At 33.8% G+C, this 17294-nt stretch overlaps 6 protein-coding genes across 9 annotated transcripts; 3 read left to right on the top strand and 3 right to left on the bottom strand.

Annotated features, from left to right (window-relative positions):
* Positions 1 to 972: 972 nt before the first annotated feature.
* On the top strand, positions 973 to 3617 carry LOC107048113 (IST1 homolog). Of its 2 annotated transcripts, XM_015271108.1 has the most exons (5): positions 973 to 1820; positions 2201 to 2648; positions 2743 to 2889; positions 2977 to 3027; positions 3228 to 3617. In XM_015271108.1, the coding sequence occupies exons 1-5, from the start codon at positions 1552 to 1554 to the stop codon at positions 3402 to 3404; spliced, it is 1092 nt and encodes a 363-aa protein (XP_015126594.1). In that variant the 5' UTR covers positions 973 to 1551; the 3' UTR covers positions 3405 to 3617. The 2 variants fall into 2 exon arrangements, with proteins under 2 accessions (XP_015126594.1, XP_015126595.1); XM_015271109.1 differs by lacking the exon at positions 2977 to 3027.
* Positions 3618 to 3755: 138 nt separating this feature from the next.
* LOC107048114 (general odorant-binding protein 71) lies at positions 3756 to 6650 on the bottom strand. 2 transcript variants are annotated; one of them, XM_015271110.2, is made up of 6 exons: positions 5234 to 6650; positions 4933 to 5159; positions 4566 to 4647; positions 4458 to 4493; positions 4087 to 4281; positions 3756 to 4006 (listed from the first exon to the last, which is right to left on the bottom strand). In XM_015271110.2, the coding sequence occupies exons 1-6, from the start codon at positions 5333 to 5335 to the stop codon at positions 3983 to 3985; spliced, it is 666 nt and encodes a 221-aa protein (XP_015126596.1). In that variant the 5' UTR covers positions 5336 to 6650; the 3' UTR covers positions 3756 to 3982. The 2 variants fall into 2 exon arrangements, with proteins under 2 accessions (XP_015126596.1, XP_015126597.1); XM_015271111.2 differs by lacking the exon at positions 4458 to 4493.
* LOC107048115 lies at positions 5143 to 7188 on the top strand. The gene is made up of 4 exons (XM_015271113.2): positions 5143 to 5219; positions 6063 to 6470; positions 6559 to 6692; positions 7011 to 7188. The coding sequence occupies exons 2-4, from the start codon at positions 6084 to 6086 to the stop codon at positions 7180 to 7182; spliced, it is 693 nt and encodes a 230-aa protein (XP_015126599.1). The 5' UTR covers positions 5143 to 5219; positions 6063 to 6083; the 3' UTR covers positions 7183 to 7188.
* Positions 6752 to 10630, bottom strand: LOC107048111 (1-acyl-sn-glycerol-3-phosphate acyltransferase gamma). 2 transcript variants are annotated; one of them, XM_015271105.2, is made up of 7 exons: positions 10567 to 10630; positions 9138 to 9410; positions 8887 to 9059; positions 8626 to 8787; positions 8158 to 8496; positions 7846 to 8065; positions 6752 to 7730 (listed from the first exon to the last, which is right to left on the bottom strand). In XM_015271105.2, exons 2-7 carry the CDS (start codon positions 9316 to 9318, stop codon positions 7648 to 7650), a joined length of 1158 nt encoding a protein of 385 aa, XP_015126591.1. In that variant the 5' UTR covers positions 9319 to 9410; positions 10567 to 10630; the 3' UTR covers positions 6752 to 7647. The 2 variants fall into 2 exon arrangements, with proteins under 2 accessions (XP_015126591.1, XP_015126590.1); XM_015271104.1 differs by lacking the exon at positions 10567 to 10630 and adding an exon at positions 10207 to 10559.
* LOC107048112 (flap endonuclease 1) lies at positions 10537 to 13292 on the top strand. The gene is made up of 5 exons (XM_015271106.2): positions 10537 to 10979; positions 11091 to 11193; positions 11285 to 11984; positions 12065 to 12247; positions 12348 to 13292. The coding sequence occupies exons 1-5, from the start codon at positions 10898 to 10900 to the stop codon at positions 12426 to 12428; spliced, it is 1149 nt and encodes a 382-aa protein (XP_015126592.1). The 5' UTR covers positions 10537 to 10897; the 3' UTR covers positions 12429 to 13292.
* Positions 12574 to 15560, bottom strand: LOC107048110 (reticulon-4-interacting protein 1 homolog, mitochondrial). The gene is made up of 8 exons (XM_015271103.1): positions 15067 to 15560; positions 14646 to 14886; positions 14413 to 14558; positions 14194 to 14343; positions 13851 to 14134; positions 13582 to 13767; positions 13334 to 13511; positions 12574 to 13198 (listed from the first exon to the last, which is right to left on the bottom strand). The coding sequence occupies exons 1-8, from the start codon at positions 15112 to 15114 to the stop codon at positions 12995 to 12997; spliced, it is 1437 nt and encodes a 478-aa protein (XP_015126589.1). The 5' UTR covers positions 15115 to 15560; the 3' UTR covers positions 12574 to 12994.
* Positions 15561 to 17294: the final 1734 nt, after the last annotated feature.

The following is a 17294-nucleotide window of genomic DNA, read 5'->3' on the forward strand; positions in this document are numbered from 1 at the left end:
TTGATAAAATCATTTCTTGCCATGAATGTTAGCTGATTATTGTATTATTTATAATTATTTCCCCGGTTTAATCCCCTTTCTCACCGAAAATCCGCAGACGAACGCCAAACCCTGCAGCCCCTGCCAGTGGCCAGCCGCCATGATGGATGTGCGCAGACAAGTTGCGCAGTAATGATGTTTTTGACATTGCACTCTTTATACGTCTCGATTCTGCAATAATGCAATAATAAAGTCTGATTTTTTGATAAAATCATTTCTTGCCATGAATGTTAGCTGATTATTGTATTCTTAATAATTATTTCCCCGGTTTAATCCCCTTTCTCACCGAAAATCCGCGGACGAACGCCAAAACCTCCATCCTCTGCCAATGACCCGCCGCCATGTTGAATGTGCGCGGAGGAGTTGCGCAATAGCGAAATTTGGCATTGCACTTTTTAGAGGTCTAAGCTTCATAATATGCACTAATAAAGTCTGATTTCCTGATAAAATCATTCCCAGCACTCAATATTAACTGATTATTGCACGATTAATAAGTATTTCCCCGANCCCGGGTTTAATCCCTTTTTCTCACAGAAAATCCGCAGACAAACGCCAAACCCTCCATTCTCTACCAGTGGCCAGCCGCCATGATGAATGTGCGCGGAGGAGTTGCGCAATGGCGAAATATAGTATTGCACTTTTTACCGATCTAGGTTTAATAATATGCACTAATAAAGTCTGATTTCTTGATAAAATCATTCCCCGTACTCAATATTAACTGATTATTGCACGATTAATAAGTATTTTCCCGGTTTAATCCCTTTTCTCACCGAAAATCCGCGGACGAACGCCAAAACGTCCATTCTCTGCCAGTGGCCGGTCGCCATGATGAATATGCGTGGAGGGTTGTGCAATCTGGTGCAATCTGTACAATTGCCACATGCTTATTGGGACCGCTATTTACCGATGGTGGCGAGGTGATCGCTCTCATTGACATGGACGACCGATGGTTTACTCGTTCAAACTTGTTCAAACCCTCACATTGTAGCTGACAGTAGTACTTCCTCTTCGACTCATTCATGTCTGTATTGTTTTTAATGGTTGTATTCGAAGTTCCGATGGTGTCATATTTTAGAAAAACTTGAGGATTTGCAAAGTAATTGATAGAAGTACCAACGATAAACCATCGGACGGCCAGTTTTTTTAGTGCAGGCGATACCCACCAGACATCGCAGCGATATATAATTATAGTTATAGTACATATATATATATATATATAATTATAGTCCCCAATTATAGTTCACATAACACATATAATAAATACATAGACTGCTGGTACGGGTGGTGGATGCTGCCCAAGAAATAGAAAAGAAGCGCGGTTTTGTTGCCGGTTTCTCTCTTCGTCGAATAGTTCCCAGAGTGTGGCAAGAACAGCACGTCATTTATGATCCACCAATCAGTGAACAGAATTGGTAGGATACAAGTTCAGGCCGTTGACGAGCTTTATATACCACAGTTGTAGGTGATTCATGAGACAATCAAGGCGAACCTAATCATTATAATATCAACAAAATGTTTTCGAGTGGTCCGAATTATTCAAAATTAAAGACACACCTAAGACTGGCTATAAATAGATTGAAACTCTTGGAAAAAAAGAAAACAGAATTGGCGCAGAAGGCAAGAAAGGAAATTGCTGATTATATTGCCGCAGGAAAAGTGGAGAGAGCAAAAATACGGGTTGAACACATTATCAGGGAAGATTACATGGTTGAGGCTATGGAACTAATGGAAATGTACTGTGATCTTTTGTTGGCTAGATTTGGACTCATCCAACAGATGAAGTGAGTTAAATGTCAAAACGTAATAGAACAAGTCGATTTTTCACATTTTGTTATTAAACTATCTTTACTTAATAAATGGTAAATAAAAGTCTTGTCATATAGTTGCTCTAAAAAGTTTACTTTTTCAAGATGAACATGAACCATTCATAATCAAGTAATCAAGGGTTTGAATCATCTCATCAGCTCATCTCCCTTGGATTCGATAATATTCATCAAAAATTTCTAAAAAAAATTGAATGACTTTATGTCCTTGCACAATTTTGCTAATGATTCAATCATTATAAGTTAAATGAGTGTGATAAATCAATGATCATTACATTTTTATAAAATTTAAGTTATTAATAGGCCATGATTGTTTTTTTTTTTTTTTTTTTTCCAAGAAATTTGGATGAAGGCCTTGCGGAAGCGATATCAACAGTTATCTGGGCAGCTCCAAGACTCCAGACAGACATTCAGGAATTGAAAGTAATAGCAGATATTCTTACATCCAAGTATGGCAGACAATACACAGAAGCCTGCAAAGATGAGGCAGTACAGACGATATCTGAAAAGCTCAAACATAAATTGAGTGTTCAGTCCCCATCAAAATTATTGGTTGAAAAGTATATAATTGAAATTGCCAAGAACTACAATGTTGAGTACGAACCTGATCCTCAGGTGATGGCTGAGGGACAAGATACATTGTTGATTGATGTTGATGGTGGAGGGCAGCTTCCAAATAACTTGGACAGTGCTGGTGCTCATTTTGGTAATGCAGATCCCGTTGGGTTCATTGGATTCCCTCAGGCACCTAAGCTGCCTGAACCCCCGTCTAATTTCGGTGCAATGGTACGTTGTGATTGAAAAATAGTGAATTGATCATCTGTCAGTAGACAAAACGAGAAAGAAAAAATTTTTTCATATTTTCTTTATTCATTTTTAGGGTGGAGGGGAGAAGCCCAAAGGTATCCCAATGGGTTTTGTGTCACCGGGTGCTCCAATGATGCCGGAGAAAGATCAAAATATTCCATTCAACCCAGCTGCATTCTCTTATAATATTCCTTTGGATAATGCAAATACAAATAAACCAGTGAGTAATATCAGCAATTATTTTTTTTTTTTTTTTTTTCTTAAATTTTCATATTCATTGAGCTATACTTCATCCCCAATTTTACAGGATGATGATTTGCCGCCACCTTACTCATTCCCTCCCGATTTGAATAAACAGGTATTTGTTACTGAATGCAATCCTTAACAATGGTCACAAAAATGGGAAATTGTGAAAAAACAAAAATATATTTTTTGCTATTATTTTATAAAAAATAAGCCATCAGAATTTAACAGGAAAAGAGCTGTCAAAACAATCATTATCAATCATTATCGTATATTTATTCAGTTTCTAATACACTGATTGCATTTTATTTTCAGTCGGATATTAAACCTAAACCACAACCGAGATCAAAAATGCCCATGAATGACTTTCAACTGCCAGATCTACCAGCTGTTCCATCAGACAATGATACACCAGGACGTAGTGGTGACAATGATGATATTGACTTTGATGACCTTATGAAACGTTTCGAAGACCTTAAAAAGAGCAAGTGAATTTTCTTAATCGAAAAACATTTGGCTCTTTCCAGAATACTTCATTTTCACCCCCACAGGTTTATCAATTCTTAATGAACTGTCTCAATTTTATTGGCTAGTATTGGCTTGGTTTGTTGATTGGTTGCACCAAGCCTTATAAATTAATTTGACCTTAAAGGTCAATTTTGTAATTGAAATAAATAACAATGGGGTTTATTTTTTTTATCAGTCGATAGTTGACTTTGATTCACTATACATATATTTATCATTCAGAGAATTATAATAATTAATACAGTTATCCTCTGAATTTCATCAATTTATCCCAACTTTTAACTGATGATTTAACAAAGATTTAGACTGTTGTGTGAGTGCCTTTGCAGTAAAATAACCAATTTTTAATGTCCAAAAATATGTTTATCAATAGATGCTATTCCAGTACATATTTTATTTTTACTAGCAACAAATATTATTATTATTATTATTATTGTTATTAGTTAGTATTAAAATATTCAATATCTATCAAATTGTTTTTATATTTAGAATTGAAATTGAATATCGAGAGTAATAATTGACAAATGAATATTATGTGAGAAGGTTTAGTCGTTCCAATCTTCGCATTCCTAGAAAATATGTTGTATCTTCATTTATTTTGTCTCTCCGATGACTTCATTTGACGTTGAAGTTAAGAAATGATATGAACCTTTTTTCCTTTGTCAGTTAAACAATTGACAAGATTTTGTGAGAAGGCACATTTGTCACAACTAATGATTGACGGCATAAGATGAAAACATTCCAGTATTGATTCCTCTATAAAATCACGAAGTGCTGGATTTTGAATACCCTGTGTCATTACTCTTGTGACCGCCACCCTCTCCGGATATCCTCGTCGATCCACCTGAGAGAAAAAAAAAACACGATAACTATTTCCATTTACATAGTAGATATTGGAAAAGGAAAATATACAAATCAGCATGCCAAGTAGTAAAAAGTATATTTTTTCTTATAATTTCAATAATTTTTACATTTTACCACTTGCCAGCTGAGTGAAATATACTGGATTAATATATTTACCACGTTCAACTCATCAAAAAAACAATGAGATTTGCACTAGAGGCAAGAAAGTTTAGAATTTTATTTTTCAACTCTCCAATCTGAATTGATAAAGTAGTTAATAATTACGAATTGTTCATCGCCATCGTTGAAATTTCTGGAATTATTCTGCCGTTGCATTACATCCTTGGAACTTGCTTTTCTCCCATTCCTGTTACCCATTGAGTTATTCTTATTCATTGAATTTTCATGATATTTTGAAATGTCAGAATTCCTCTTATACTGTCTGGAGCTTTTCGGAAATTATCACATTCTCTCTGATTATAAAATATATGAGTAATGAATGATTATCGGAAGAAATGGGAAGGCGGTTTATCAACTGCAGGTGATAAACTTTGATTTTTCTTTAAAAATCATTCATGAGATGAATATAAACATGATATAGTAACTGAGTTGTTAAAGAGATTCACCACTTTATCACTAATTTCTTACTTACCTGTAATTGAGGTAGGATTCCCCATGGGTTTTTTTCGTCCCAGACAAGAAATCATGTCCAAATAGTGATCCATCAGATGAAGAAGAATCACCTTCTGAGTTATTCGAGTCATCAGTTGAGAAATTATTCTCCTCACCTCTGGAGGCATTGTAACGCCGTCTACAGGTCTGCATTATTTTTTGATAATTATCATTCAAGCGTTGATTCCCCGAACTACATCGCAATGACTGAAATACTCAAAAAAATCTCATTTAAAAAATGAATTCCTTGAGTCATTTTTATTCTAGGTAAGTAGACTCACCTGGGTATAATGTACTATAACAAATATCAAGATAATCCGAATTGTTACAATATTCATTTTTGCAAAAGAAAAAAAAAACAGAAAAAAATGAAAGAATTTCATTAGACAATCATCTTATATACGGTATTGAAAAAAAATTGAATAATCAGAGAATGATTACTGAAAGGAAGCTCTAACTAGTCAACGTCATTTTTATTAATGGCTAAAGTGACATTTGTGAACAAATTTTCTCGAGTAATTACTGTTTCCTTGATGTCGACCGTTCCGGCGACCGGAGACAATAGATTTTATTCACTCTTGCATTGTCAAATTATTTCAGTAGTAAAGTTGGGTAAACTATGATGAGTCAATTTCCAAATATTTAATAATGATCTATCTATTGTGTTATAACTGAATAATTTTTTTTACTTCTGTACAGTCAGAAATTTATATAAGAAAATAGAAAAGTGAGTGAACCTCATAAAAACAAATGGGCTATTTTACAAATAAAAAATTTAATCGGTTCGAAACAAATTAATCTGGAGAAATCAATAAATTCACTGAAAATAGGGCCATTTTATTTCGTCACAAATGATTTTTTTGTTAACAAAAGAGAAGCATGCATTAAGTAAGAATAGAATAGAGTAAAACGTGGTCCTCGCGGGAGGGAGTAGAAAGCAATCCAACCGCAATCGAAGCGTATCAAATGTCTTTGTAGGCTCATTTGTATGTATATTGATGAAAGAGAGACTACCAAGATGTGCATCGATTATTTTGTGAGCTTTCTCAACAAAAAAATCTTGCATTGAAATTTTTCTGAAAATACATTGAATATTCCTTCTTTTTTTAGTGTTTCTTCAGTATTGTATTGATGATGAATACTCAAATTCAAGGAGCAAAATTGAAGGAGATTTCTTTGGAATCTAGCAACAAAGGATTAGTGAATATTGTACCATCTATCAGTACTATATCTGAGGAAAGTGAACGTGTAATTTATAACAATATTAATGGGAGGCCAAGGGCTGTACTACGAAGCAATAACATAAAATGGCCAAAGGTTCCCTCGACTTTTCTTAAGCCTCCAACCATTCAAAAACATAATATTTACAGCTGTCATAAAAAAATCATGGATGAAAAATTGATGAAAAATCGTCTGGTAACTGATGCAACTCCTCAAAGTTGGAGTAGTAAGAAAGAAAAATATAGAGCATCTATGAATTTTTATATAAGAGATCATGCACCTACTCAACAATCAGAGGTAATAAAGAAATTATTAATCATTGCGCAATCAATAATGCGAAACAAAATCGATGCATGAGTTTTTTATCTGTGTTTCCCATATTCAGAGCTCAGAAGAACAAAAAAAAGATGAAAAATTGGAAGAAACTCAGCATTCAGATGAAATTGAGAGAATCAACTTCCACATTCATGGCCACGAGGGACCTGAAACTTATGTATTTGGATACGACACAGGAAATGGGTAAAATTTTTTACTATCACTCAATTCATCCCAAAAATCATTATTTGTATTGTCAAATATTAAGTTTGTGTTATTATTTATTTATTTTTATTTATTTTTTTTACTGAATTTTCGACAATGCAAATGCAAAAAATATGAAGTTGTCCTAATGTCCTCAACAACATATCATTTTAATTTTGAAGCTTTCCAATTTATTGCGAAATTTTGATCACTGTTCTACTGGGCAGTGATCTTTAAAATATTGAAAATATTACATTACTCCACTGTTCATAAATGGTTTTTTAATCAAATTTTTTTTCATCTCCTATTTTGAAATAGGAATAATAGGCAATTTCGTTATGAAGAACGTCACGATAATGGAACAGTGACAGGTTATTATGGTTATTACGATGCCAGAGGAAAACTTCGAAAAGTTTATTACACGTCGCATCCATCAATTGGATATGAATCATTTCCGTTTGAAAATAAGTTGAAAACGAATAATCGTTAAATTCAATTCTATTACGCTATATTATTATTAAGAATCATCTCTCGATTCGTTTATTCAACAATATAACGATTATTGTATGTGAATATAACAAGAAAATATTAATCAATACGCACAACGAAAAGGAAAAGAAAGAAAATAACTGAGGCTCGAAACTCAAATTATTATAAAGAAATTGTTATGATGGCAATAATATGCTTATTCTTCTTATATAAAAATACCGCAAGAATTCACATATTCTCATGAGGCTGCATCAATTTTCTTTATTTTCTTTTTGTTTTTTTGTTTTTTTCCATCAACCTCAACAAATTAATTGCATAGGTAACCCTTAAATGTACATCTTGTCAAATCGATGTTATATGCAATTGTAATAATCGAGCTGTCAATAATCGATATTATTTACGCTATGTATATGAACATATTTTCCAAATATTTATATGTTTACGGAGCATATCTCTATTGAATGTTTCATTTATATTTTTTCGCTGAACCATATGAAGAGCTCTTACTGATTTCTGACATTCCAATTATTTGGTTCATCAGTATGTAAACTGTAATGAGAGAAAAAAGTTGAATGAGCTAAAAATAGAAAGACAACGATAAACAATAATCCCTGATATTGACAATGTACATTGACTACATATGAGTGATATGAGGGAAACTTACACAAAACTATAATAGAAACTCCTGCAGCAAAGTAATAAGTTGAACCTGATAACAACAGGCTAACGAGATAGTACAGCATAGGAACCAGAACTACTACTGCCCAGAAGAAAGTGTTGATTAGGGAATAATATCGTCTTTTTAGTCGAAATTTATCTGGTCTTGATACACCACTTTGTTCGAAAAAATCACCAGTATTAATAAAACTGTCTGCCAATCGATCCTGAATTATATAAAGAAAAAGAGAAAAAGAAAAAAAATAAGTAATTGACAATTTGCACTTCTCTAATAAAATAATAGTTGGTAAAAACGTACTTTCTCCTGATACCGTTTGTGCAGCCAGGCTGCCGCTTCCTCTTCCCCCTCAGGGACGTCCGACAGCGGTATACGATTAATGTACAAATGTGCCTCACATTTCTCCCCTTTCAATAAATTTGTCATCGTTGGTTTCACTGATGCTTTTGAATCGAATCCCAATTGTATATCATAAATTGCATTGACTTTGCCTCGTAAAAATGGTAAACTCGCTGTGAAGCCCTTTGTACGTGGGGTAAGATGGTGTTTCAATACTGGCAAACCTTTTTCACTTGCAAATTTCTCACTCACTGCATGTTTCTTCTGGGTGAAACGTGTACCCTCTGCATAGAGAAGTAACTGCAATTGTTTTTTTTTTTTTTCAGTGAGTTATATGTATGTATCTATATGTGTGTGCTCTTTCATTCAAGCTAATTATTTTGATGAATCTATTTGTGTTAAATCATTTAATAAATATCAATTACTCACCCACATTGTATCCGAATAGTCACCCAATTCCGTGATCTGTCTGCCAATGATCTCTTTATCCTTATCCCAACTTCTCTCGAGAAAAACATCCTCAGCGAATTTAAATGCCCAACCAAGCGTTGGAATATATTGAATTGATTTTTTAGCATATGCTTTGCAATTCTAAATTTTGAGAAACCAAAATTATTTACAATTATCATATATTGACAAATTATGTCGAACAAAAAAAGGAAAAAAAAGAAATTGTGAATAAATAATTACTCCAAGGATTTTTATCCTTTCGCAAAACACCCATCCCATCAGCCAATCAATTTCATAGGTGTGATTCATTAATAAATATCCATGTTCATGTCCATAGTATTTGTCAAACTCATCCTTATTGATATATATTATTATATCTGTGCCTGACCACCATTCAGCCAGAAATACTAACTCTGAAAATTGATTAATAATCAATAATTTCATTACACGATCAATGTTTATAACTCATTGAGCAGGGATCGACAACTTACCTGAGTAAAATGAATAACAGAGGTAGTAATTTATTTTACGATAAAAATATTTAGAATAGGGCCTGAGTATAATCCACAATAAACACTGGATAAAATTAATCATCAAGCCAGAAATGAAGAATGTTATAGCGAACATTAAGTGAACAACTGTATTGCATTTAAGTGACTTGAGAAAACTCATTTTTAAATAAAAATTAATTTTTCTCCTCGTTTTATCGTTTTACCCACGAAATAGTTTCTTATCCTCAGGTAGATTATGTTTAAATATCGGATCTAGAACAGAATGATAGAACAAACGAATTAATTTTTCAGCAATTATTACTCATAAAAAAAAAAAAAAAAATTTACTATTCATCAAAGACAAAATTCTGCACTGGAGAAAGATGATCATCGGGTGTATCGTACTGATTTTAAAAAAAACATGGTCAAGCAACCTTTGAATAATAATCGTTCATCGATAAACAAATACTGTTGCTTCCGAGTGCTTGTACATTGACCGGTATGAGTCGATACTATTACCATCTACACAAACAAGCTATTGAATATTTTGTTTCCCATTAAATCAATGATCAATTTCATATCCAAGCATTACATGGATATAAAGCTTATATGGTTAATGGTAAAAATCGCATTGGTATTTTAATGCGTTGATAATCTTTAGCATCTTTCTTTTGTTTATTCCAATAGATAATTGTGTAATTGATTATAACGGATAAATAATAATTTAAACAATTGAAGAATCATCATAATTCATCATTAGCAATCCCATGTCCATTATTCATGAGACTATTTTCCAAGTCGTCATCAGTATGAAGATGTATAAAATTGCCAGCCATCAAATTATTTCCTAATTTGTAAATTATACACTCCATAAGTATATAATCAATTGGAATTTATGATCTTCATTCACATTGATATCCAGTTGTATTTAAATTCAATGAGAGACAAAGGAGTTGATATTTAATGAGAATTGAAGGTTGGTAAACAAATTTACACATGCACAATATATTAGCCTTATACTGATTAGCAATTACTGATTAACATAGAGATTTTTAAATTTTATACCTACCACATTGTTGTTAAGGTTGGATGCAAAATGTAACTTTTTTCAATATTAATACTATCGAAGATATAAGAGTCAGGAGTCTTGAATCTTGTAAGTTGAAAATACAACCTACTAAAATGAAATTTGAAGAGTTGTTGTTTAAAAAAAAGCAGACGAAGAAGAAGAAGATGAAGGAAAAAACGAATCAGGGGTATATTCGTGTATAATAATAAAATAAAATAATATATAGGTAGCACACTAGCTGGTATATGTGACACTGTCCACTGATAATACGCAGCATGCACACTAGTGTTAGTAGATGAAGAAAGAAAGAGAGAGAGAGAGAGAGAGACCTCCAGCAGAGTCCAGACGTCCAAAACCAACCTCAAAAAAAATCATCGCCTCATTGCAGAACGATAATGTGAAGTTGGTGCTGCGTTATGCAACAAACTCGAACGGCTAACGATTGATCGAAATTTTTCTCTGACGACTTCACTTTATTAAAATAAAGGATAGTTGGCGGGAAAAAATAATGGAGGAGAAGAATTGCGTCTGTATCGTGTGGCATCAATCCATTAACGACTCTCAAATTATTATAGAACAAGAATTGAACATCAATATTTGTATAATCATCTCGAAACCAAGGAATTAAGTGTCAGATTTTTTTGCAAAATTGAAATTTATGGTGAGATTAGTCAGTTGTTGAGAGTTAACCATGGGTATTCTAGGATTATCTAAGATTATTGCTGATTTGGCTCCCAGTGCCATAAAGGAACGTGAATTAAAACATTACTTTGGTATAATAATATACATACATATTTATCTTTCTCGCTATAGTAATTATTACAATTTCATTAAAATAGTGCAAATTAAAAATTGATTAATGGTTTCTTTTCCATTTATTGAAGGTCGAAAAATTGCCATCGATGCTTCTATGTGTCTATACCAATTTTTAATAGCTGTAAGAAGTGAAGGAGCCCAATTAACATCAGCAGACGGAGAAACCACAAGGTATTGTCTTTTTAAGGACATTATTTATCAATAGAATAATAAATATTATGAATGATAAATAATATTTAATGATGATATTGATTGCTTTCAGTCACCTGATGGGTACATTTTATAGAACAATACGACTAGTTGATAATGGGGTAAAACCAGTCTATGTATTTGATGGTAAACCCCCAAATTTAAAAGGTGGAGAACTGGCAAAACGTGCTGAGAGAAGAGACGAGGCTCAAAAGGCATTAGCAGCTGCTGAGGAGGCTGGAAATACTGAGGAAATTGATAAGTTCAATCGCAGATTGGTCAAAGTCACATCAACCCATGTGGAAGAGGCCAAGCAATTGTTGAAGCTCATGGGTATTCCGTATGTGGAAGCACCGTGTGAAGCCGAAGCTCAGTGTGCTGCTCTAGTGAAGGCCGGAAAGGTTTTTGCCGCTGCCACTGAAGATATGGATGCACTCACTTTTGGAAGCACCATTTTATTGAGACGTTTGACCTTCAGCGAAGCTAGAAAGATGCCGGTGCAGGAGATTCATCTTGATAAGGTACTGGAAGGCATGCAACTGACAAAACAAGAGTTCATTGACTTTTGTATTATGCTTGGTTGTGATTATACCAGCACCATCAAGGGAATTGGCCCTAAGAGAGCCATAGAACTCATGAAAAATCACAAGTCTATTGAAAAAATAATCGACAATATTGATACTAAGAAATATCCAGTTCCTGATGAGTGGAATTATCAAGAGGCGAGGCAATTGTTTTTACAACCTGAAGTTGCTGATGCTAATGGAATTGAGGTATGTTTGGTGGTATTCATTATCACTTGACTTGAATCATTTCATAATTATAAAGATTCAATTGATTTTTAATATTATAGTTGAAATGGAATGAACCTGATGAAGAGGGTCTTGTTAAATTTCTTTGTGGAGACAAACAGTTTGATGAGACTAGAATTCGTAATGGAGCCAAAAAATTAGCAAAGGCCAGAAACACATCGACACAGGGTAGACTTGACTCATTCTTCAAAGTATTATCCACAACACCATCAGCTAAGCGTAAAGTGAGCAATTGCTAATTCATTTTTATACAATATTCACAAAATTTTATTAAACAACCCATCAAAACTTGCACTCTTACACTCTTTTTCCTTCTTGTTATAGGCTGAAGAGAAAAAATCACAAAAACCATCTGCCAAGAAGGCTAAAACCAGCGGTGGTAAATTCCGCGGAAAGGGAAAATAAAGGAAAATAAATATATTGATTCTTTTTCAACTTGATAATCAATGGAAGGAAATCTCATGTTGATAGCTCATTATTCTCTATTTGCATTTTTATTTTACATGCTCTCTGGAGAATACATCTTTTGAATGAAGAAAAATTTTGCAACTTTTCCATTTTACTCACTTTATTTCTACAATTTTTACAATTTTTACAATTTATAAACAGTGCTTTATCCACAATAATGATTTCACAATTAAAAAACTAATATTAGCGCCACAGTATTGAATATCACGTTTCTGTGGGCATTATCCACAAAATTGTCTTAAATTAGGACCAAGTACTATTTCTTCCCTCCCTATACAAATTCAAATGACTAATTTAAAATCATCTTTCGAGAAGAAAATGACAAAATAATCAGTTTAAATTCTGGTAAATCTTCACTTTCATCAGCATCTTTTAACAATTATATTTCATAATTATAATTATTTAAAGACAGTTGAATTTGGCAAGTATGCATTGACTCGTAAGTTGAATATACTTTTGTTGCATAACTCTTTTATCATATTTCTTTCAAACTGTATCAAGTGTCATTGGAACTTAATAATAGTGCTACCAATTGCATCTGCTCCTAAAACATGTTGCAAAGCTTGTTCAGCATGATTTGGACGGAACGCAGCACCAACAACACTCTGGAGTTGATCAGCATCAACTAGTTCACGAATTATTTCCAGTGTTGATGATTTGATTTTCACCCCGTCATTGTAATGATAAGTATCAATTCCAAAAATATACTGAAGAGAAGAAAAATAACAAAAATATATCAATTGAAACTGTGAAAATAATAATCAATTGTGTGTGTGTGTGTGCGTGTATTTTTGTTGATGAAATCAAATTGGAAAAGACAAAAAAAAACAATCTCTACATACTTGGAGCAAAAGTTTTACTCGGACTTGTGCAGCAAAAAGAATCCCAAAGACAAGACCAAGTGAATCTGAAGTGAGTGACGCTGGTAAGGTGGATACAAATGAACCGTATGGCAGTAATCGTTTCTTCAAAATACGAATATCAATTGACTGTTCATATGTATAGAAAATTGCATGATATCTGCTCAGGGAGAGGAAAGAATTGCATTTAAAGAATTTATCAGTCAATTAATAATAATTAGTATCATTACCTATCATGAAGCTCAAGTTCCTTTTCAATATCAGACTGGTCCAGTGGAATAATATCGTCAGCTCCAAGAGCCCTTATGACTTTTGCGGCATTCATCCTGCATATAGCAGATACATGGCCACCCCACAGCTTAATTAGCTGAATTAAAATACATCCGACCGGTGTAGAGCCACCAAAAATTAAAAATCTATAAAAGAAGAAAAATTAAGAAAAAAAACACAACTTTATTACTTTACCTATACGTGTAGATGTAGATATGTATAAAATGACCTTTTGCCTTTGGCATTTCCTTCTTCAACTCCTGATTTATTAACTAGAGTGTCCCAAGCGATACATCCAGCGTAAGGCAAACTAGCGGATGCTTCAAATGTTATTCGTTTAGGTCTTTTCGCCACTTGATTCTCAGCTACAACGAGATATTCAGCCATGGTGCCAGATCTCCATGATGGAGTGGCTAAAAATACCTCATCACCAGCATCAAAACTTACAACATTCTGGCCAATATCAATTACAACACCAGAACAATCGCGACCCAGAACAATGGGGAGGTCTTTCTGTTGATTAAATTTTCACTTAATTAATATTAAAGATGAAAAAATAATATTTGTCTTACCCCAGTATTAAAAATCCTTCGATAGGATTTGGAGTAGCCAGAGCATATTTTCACATCTACGGGGTTCACTGATGCTGCTTTCACTTGAATTAAAATCTCGTTGGATTTTTCTATTGTTGGAACTTCAGCATCGTCAATTATTGAAACTCCCTAAAAGGTCATTGTATTTATTATTTTTTTTCATTTTTTCAGTTTATTGTAATCAGAGAAATTTTTCACCTCAATTCCTATGTAATGATGACAAATAACTGCTCTCATATATTGTATACGCTTCGCCATTTGCCGCCAATTGAGCCCAATATTATACCCTACAACACTACCTATTGTTATACCCAATGCGCAGAATGCAATGTCTCTCCTAGAAACTGCAAAACAATGGAAGTTGAAATTTTCAATAATAAGAATAATAAAAATTCAACAAATAGTAACTTGGTAGGACTACTTGTATTCACCATCATTTGAGTAAAGACTTGCAATGTGATGATATAAATCCCTAGAGTTTATTTGTGCACAATGGATCTGATACTGTATTTGTTCCAATGCTCTGTTTAATAAATGGATTATCAACGATCCTAAATTTTTAATCTGTTGGGCATACTCATCAGTGAAAAAATTCTGAAGGTATTGTTGACCTTGGGACAGCCAGGTCATTATCCAGTGATAGGCTTGTTGTGCAGCTGCGGAGCTCTCGATCTAGATGACAATTAATTTATGTATCTCTTACTGATCTTGTACAATTTTTCTTATGGAAATGAGAGAAAAAAAAAGGCTATATTTAAAAAATCATCTTGATGTCCATCAGATATATACTTTAATTAATAATTCTACATTGATGATGATAATAATTAATAATAATAATAACAATCAGTTTACCTGAAGAGCTTCTATCTGGCTGCCAAGCCGGAATAAAATTTCCTCCATTGTTTTTATTATTTATTGTATTAAAATGTCATTTTCAACCATATCTATTGCTATCTTAGACAGATGTGGTCTTGTTTGTGTTATAAATAAACGATTTGCCTCAATGCTCTAAAATAGCCGATGAATATTTTCTATTTACACTGAATTAAGCAACAGGAGTTTATTTACATTTACGGCCTTATGAATCACACTGATTACTCGTATCGATGATTCAATTATATAAATAAAAAAGGTCGCCAACACTTGGCCATCAGGTCTGTCGTGTTGCGATCAGGCCTGCCTATATATAATAGGTTACTAGGGGTTAGGAGTTATGATTGTCACGGTCGTTGTTTTTATTGTTGTTGTTTGTAAAATACAAAATACACTTTGGTCACACGCCCACTTGGATGCTTGCATGCTCCATGTTCCATGTGATGTAATTTGGTGATTTCGGCTTTTGGCAACCTACCTAAAAGGCAAGGAAAAAATATAAAAAGAATCTTTTCTTCGTATTATATCATGTGATGAGTTGTAGCTTGTAGCTAGCGGCGTTGTGTTGTAGCGTAGAGTTTTCAATCTTCAGGTGGAAAAATGGAGAATTATTATTGCATCGGTCGGTACGCAAGAGATTGTCATATTAGGTGAATATCACAATGTGGTACTCGTTATGGGAATAGCTTAATTAAATGCTCGTTCAAGTAATTACATCGAGATGACGCTGATAGGGTGAAGGTATTTAATTACTTTGAATTTGATAATTGATGATAACAAAAAAAATGATATTTTTGCCGTTTAAAATATTTCAATTCTCAAGTGAATCTCACATGTGCATTTCCAGTGCAATTAAAAGCTGGGCAAAATAACAGCATAATGGAAAAACATTGAAATAAAATATGAGCCCTGAAATAATTACTCACCTTTGCCATACTACTTACTCCTTACTCCTCGCTTTGCATCCTCATTCTACTGCTATAGGATAATCCGAGAGGGTGATATAATCATTTGGAAGTATATTTCTTTTTTACCATTCAAACTGCAAAATTTGAATTCACTAATCACTAATATTAAAAATATGAGTCTAGAAGAGATGGAACTAAGCAGCTAAGGGTGGAAATGATGAGTTTGGTGATTGAAGGTTGGAGGACACTAGCTACAAGTGTCTGTCCAAGCACCTTCACTCATTAATTCTCCACCCTTGTAGCAACAAGCATGTTAAAGAAGGGTGTGTGTGTGTGTGTGTGTGTGGCTTGGCGAGGCTGCTTGTTGCAATTATACAATTGTTGATAAAAAGATTTCATTCCATTGACTGATAGTAATTCCAAAGTGTCAGCTGTTCAATTTTCAAGTATTTGGATAATTTATTGGTTCTATTATTTGTAACATTAATTCGATTTTTTTTTTTCAATGTATTAATTGAAAAATCAAAACTAGTGTTGTTGATTTATTTACCAAAAAACTTGACAAGTCACAGATCGTATGGTCAGTTGTCGAGAGGGTGTAAGAAGCTATTTAAAATGAGTTAGCTCATAGTTAAAGCCCCTACTGATAGAGGGGAGGCAGGCGATATGTACTGTGCGAGTGACTGGCAAACATGCAGACTATTCGGTTGCGCACATTGAAACACCCATAGTGGATGAATGGATCCACAGCCCATAGGAGAGTTAAGCCTCTATTATTAGCAGATGGGAGATTGTATCGATTTTCTTTTTTCCTCAACTTTTTCGCTCATAACGTGTTCTTTTCCTTTCCTACTATTTGATAGTTGCCTGAGGAAACTATCGTGGTAAGAAAAGGAAGGGGAAAATGTTGAGAACGTACACGTGGGAGAGGGAAATGCAGTGGGGTTCGGTGGCAAATGACGCGACGGGCCTCGAGCACGCTACACACCTTACACACCTTTATGTACTGTGAGGAAAAGAAAAAAAGGAAAAAAGTAGTAAGTAAAATGAGAGAGTAATGAGGGGTTGAAGGGTGAGATCTGTGAGGCTGAACAGGAGGACGAGAAAAAAAGATGGAAAATGTAGAGGAAGTGACGACAGGCCCCGACGAATAGCAGGAGGAATCATGTAGAAGAGATACATTTGCACGGTTAAACACCCCTCCTTCCCAGCGAACGTGACCATTTCGACATCTTGGACGTGACAAGGTCCCGTTTTTCACAATATGATTATTATACATGAATGAGAGAAAGAGAGAAG

This window comes from Diachasma alloeum, unplaced genomic scaffold (genome assembly GCF_001412515.2).
Source record: "Diachasma alloeum isolate Michigan unplaced genomic scaffold, Dall2.0 Dall_scaffold_00185, whole genome shotgun sequence".
Taxonomy (NCBI): domain Eukaryota; kingdom Metazoa; phylum Arthropoda; class Insecta; order Hymenoptera; family Braconidae; genus Diachasma; species Diachasma alloeum.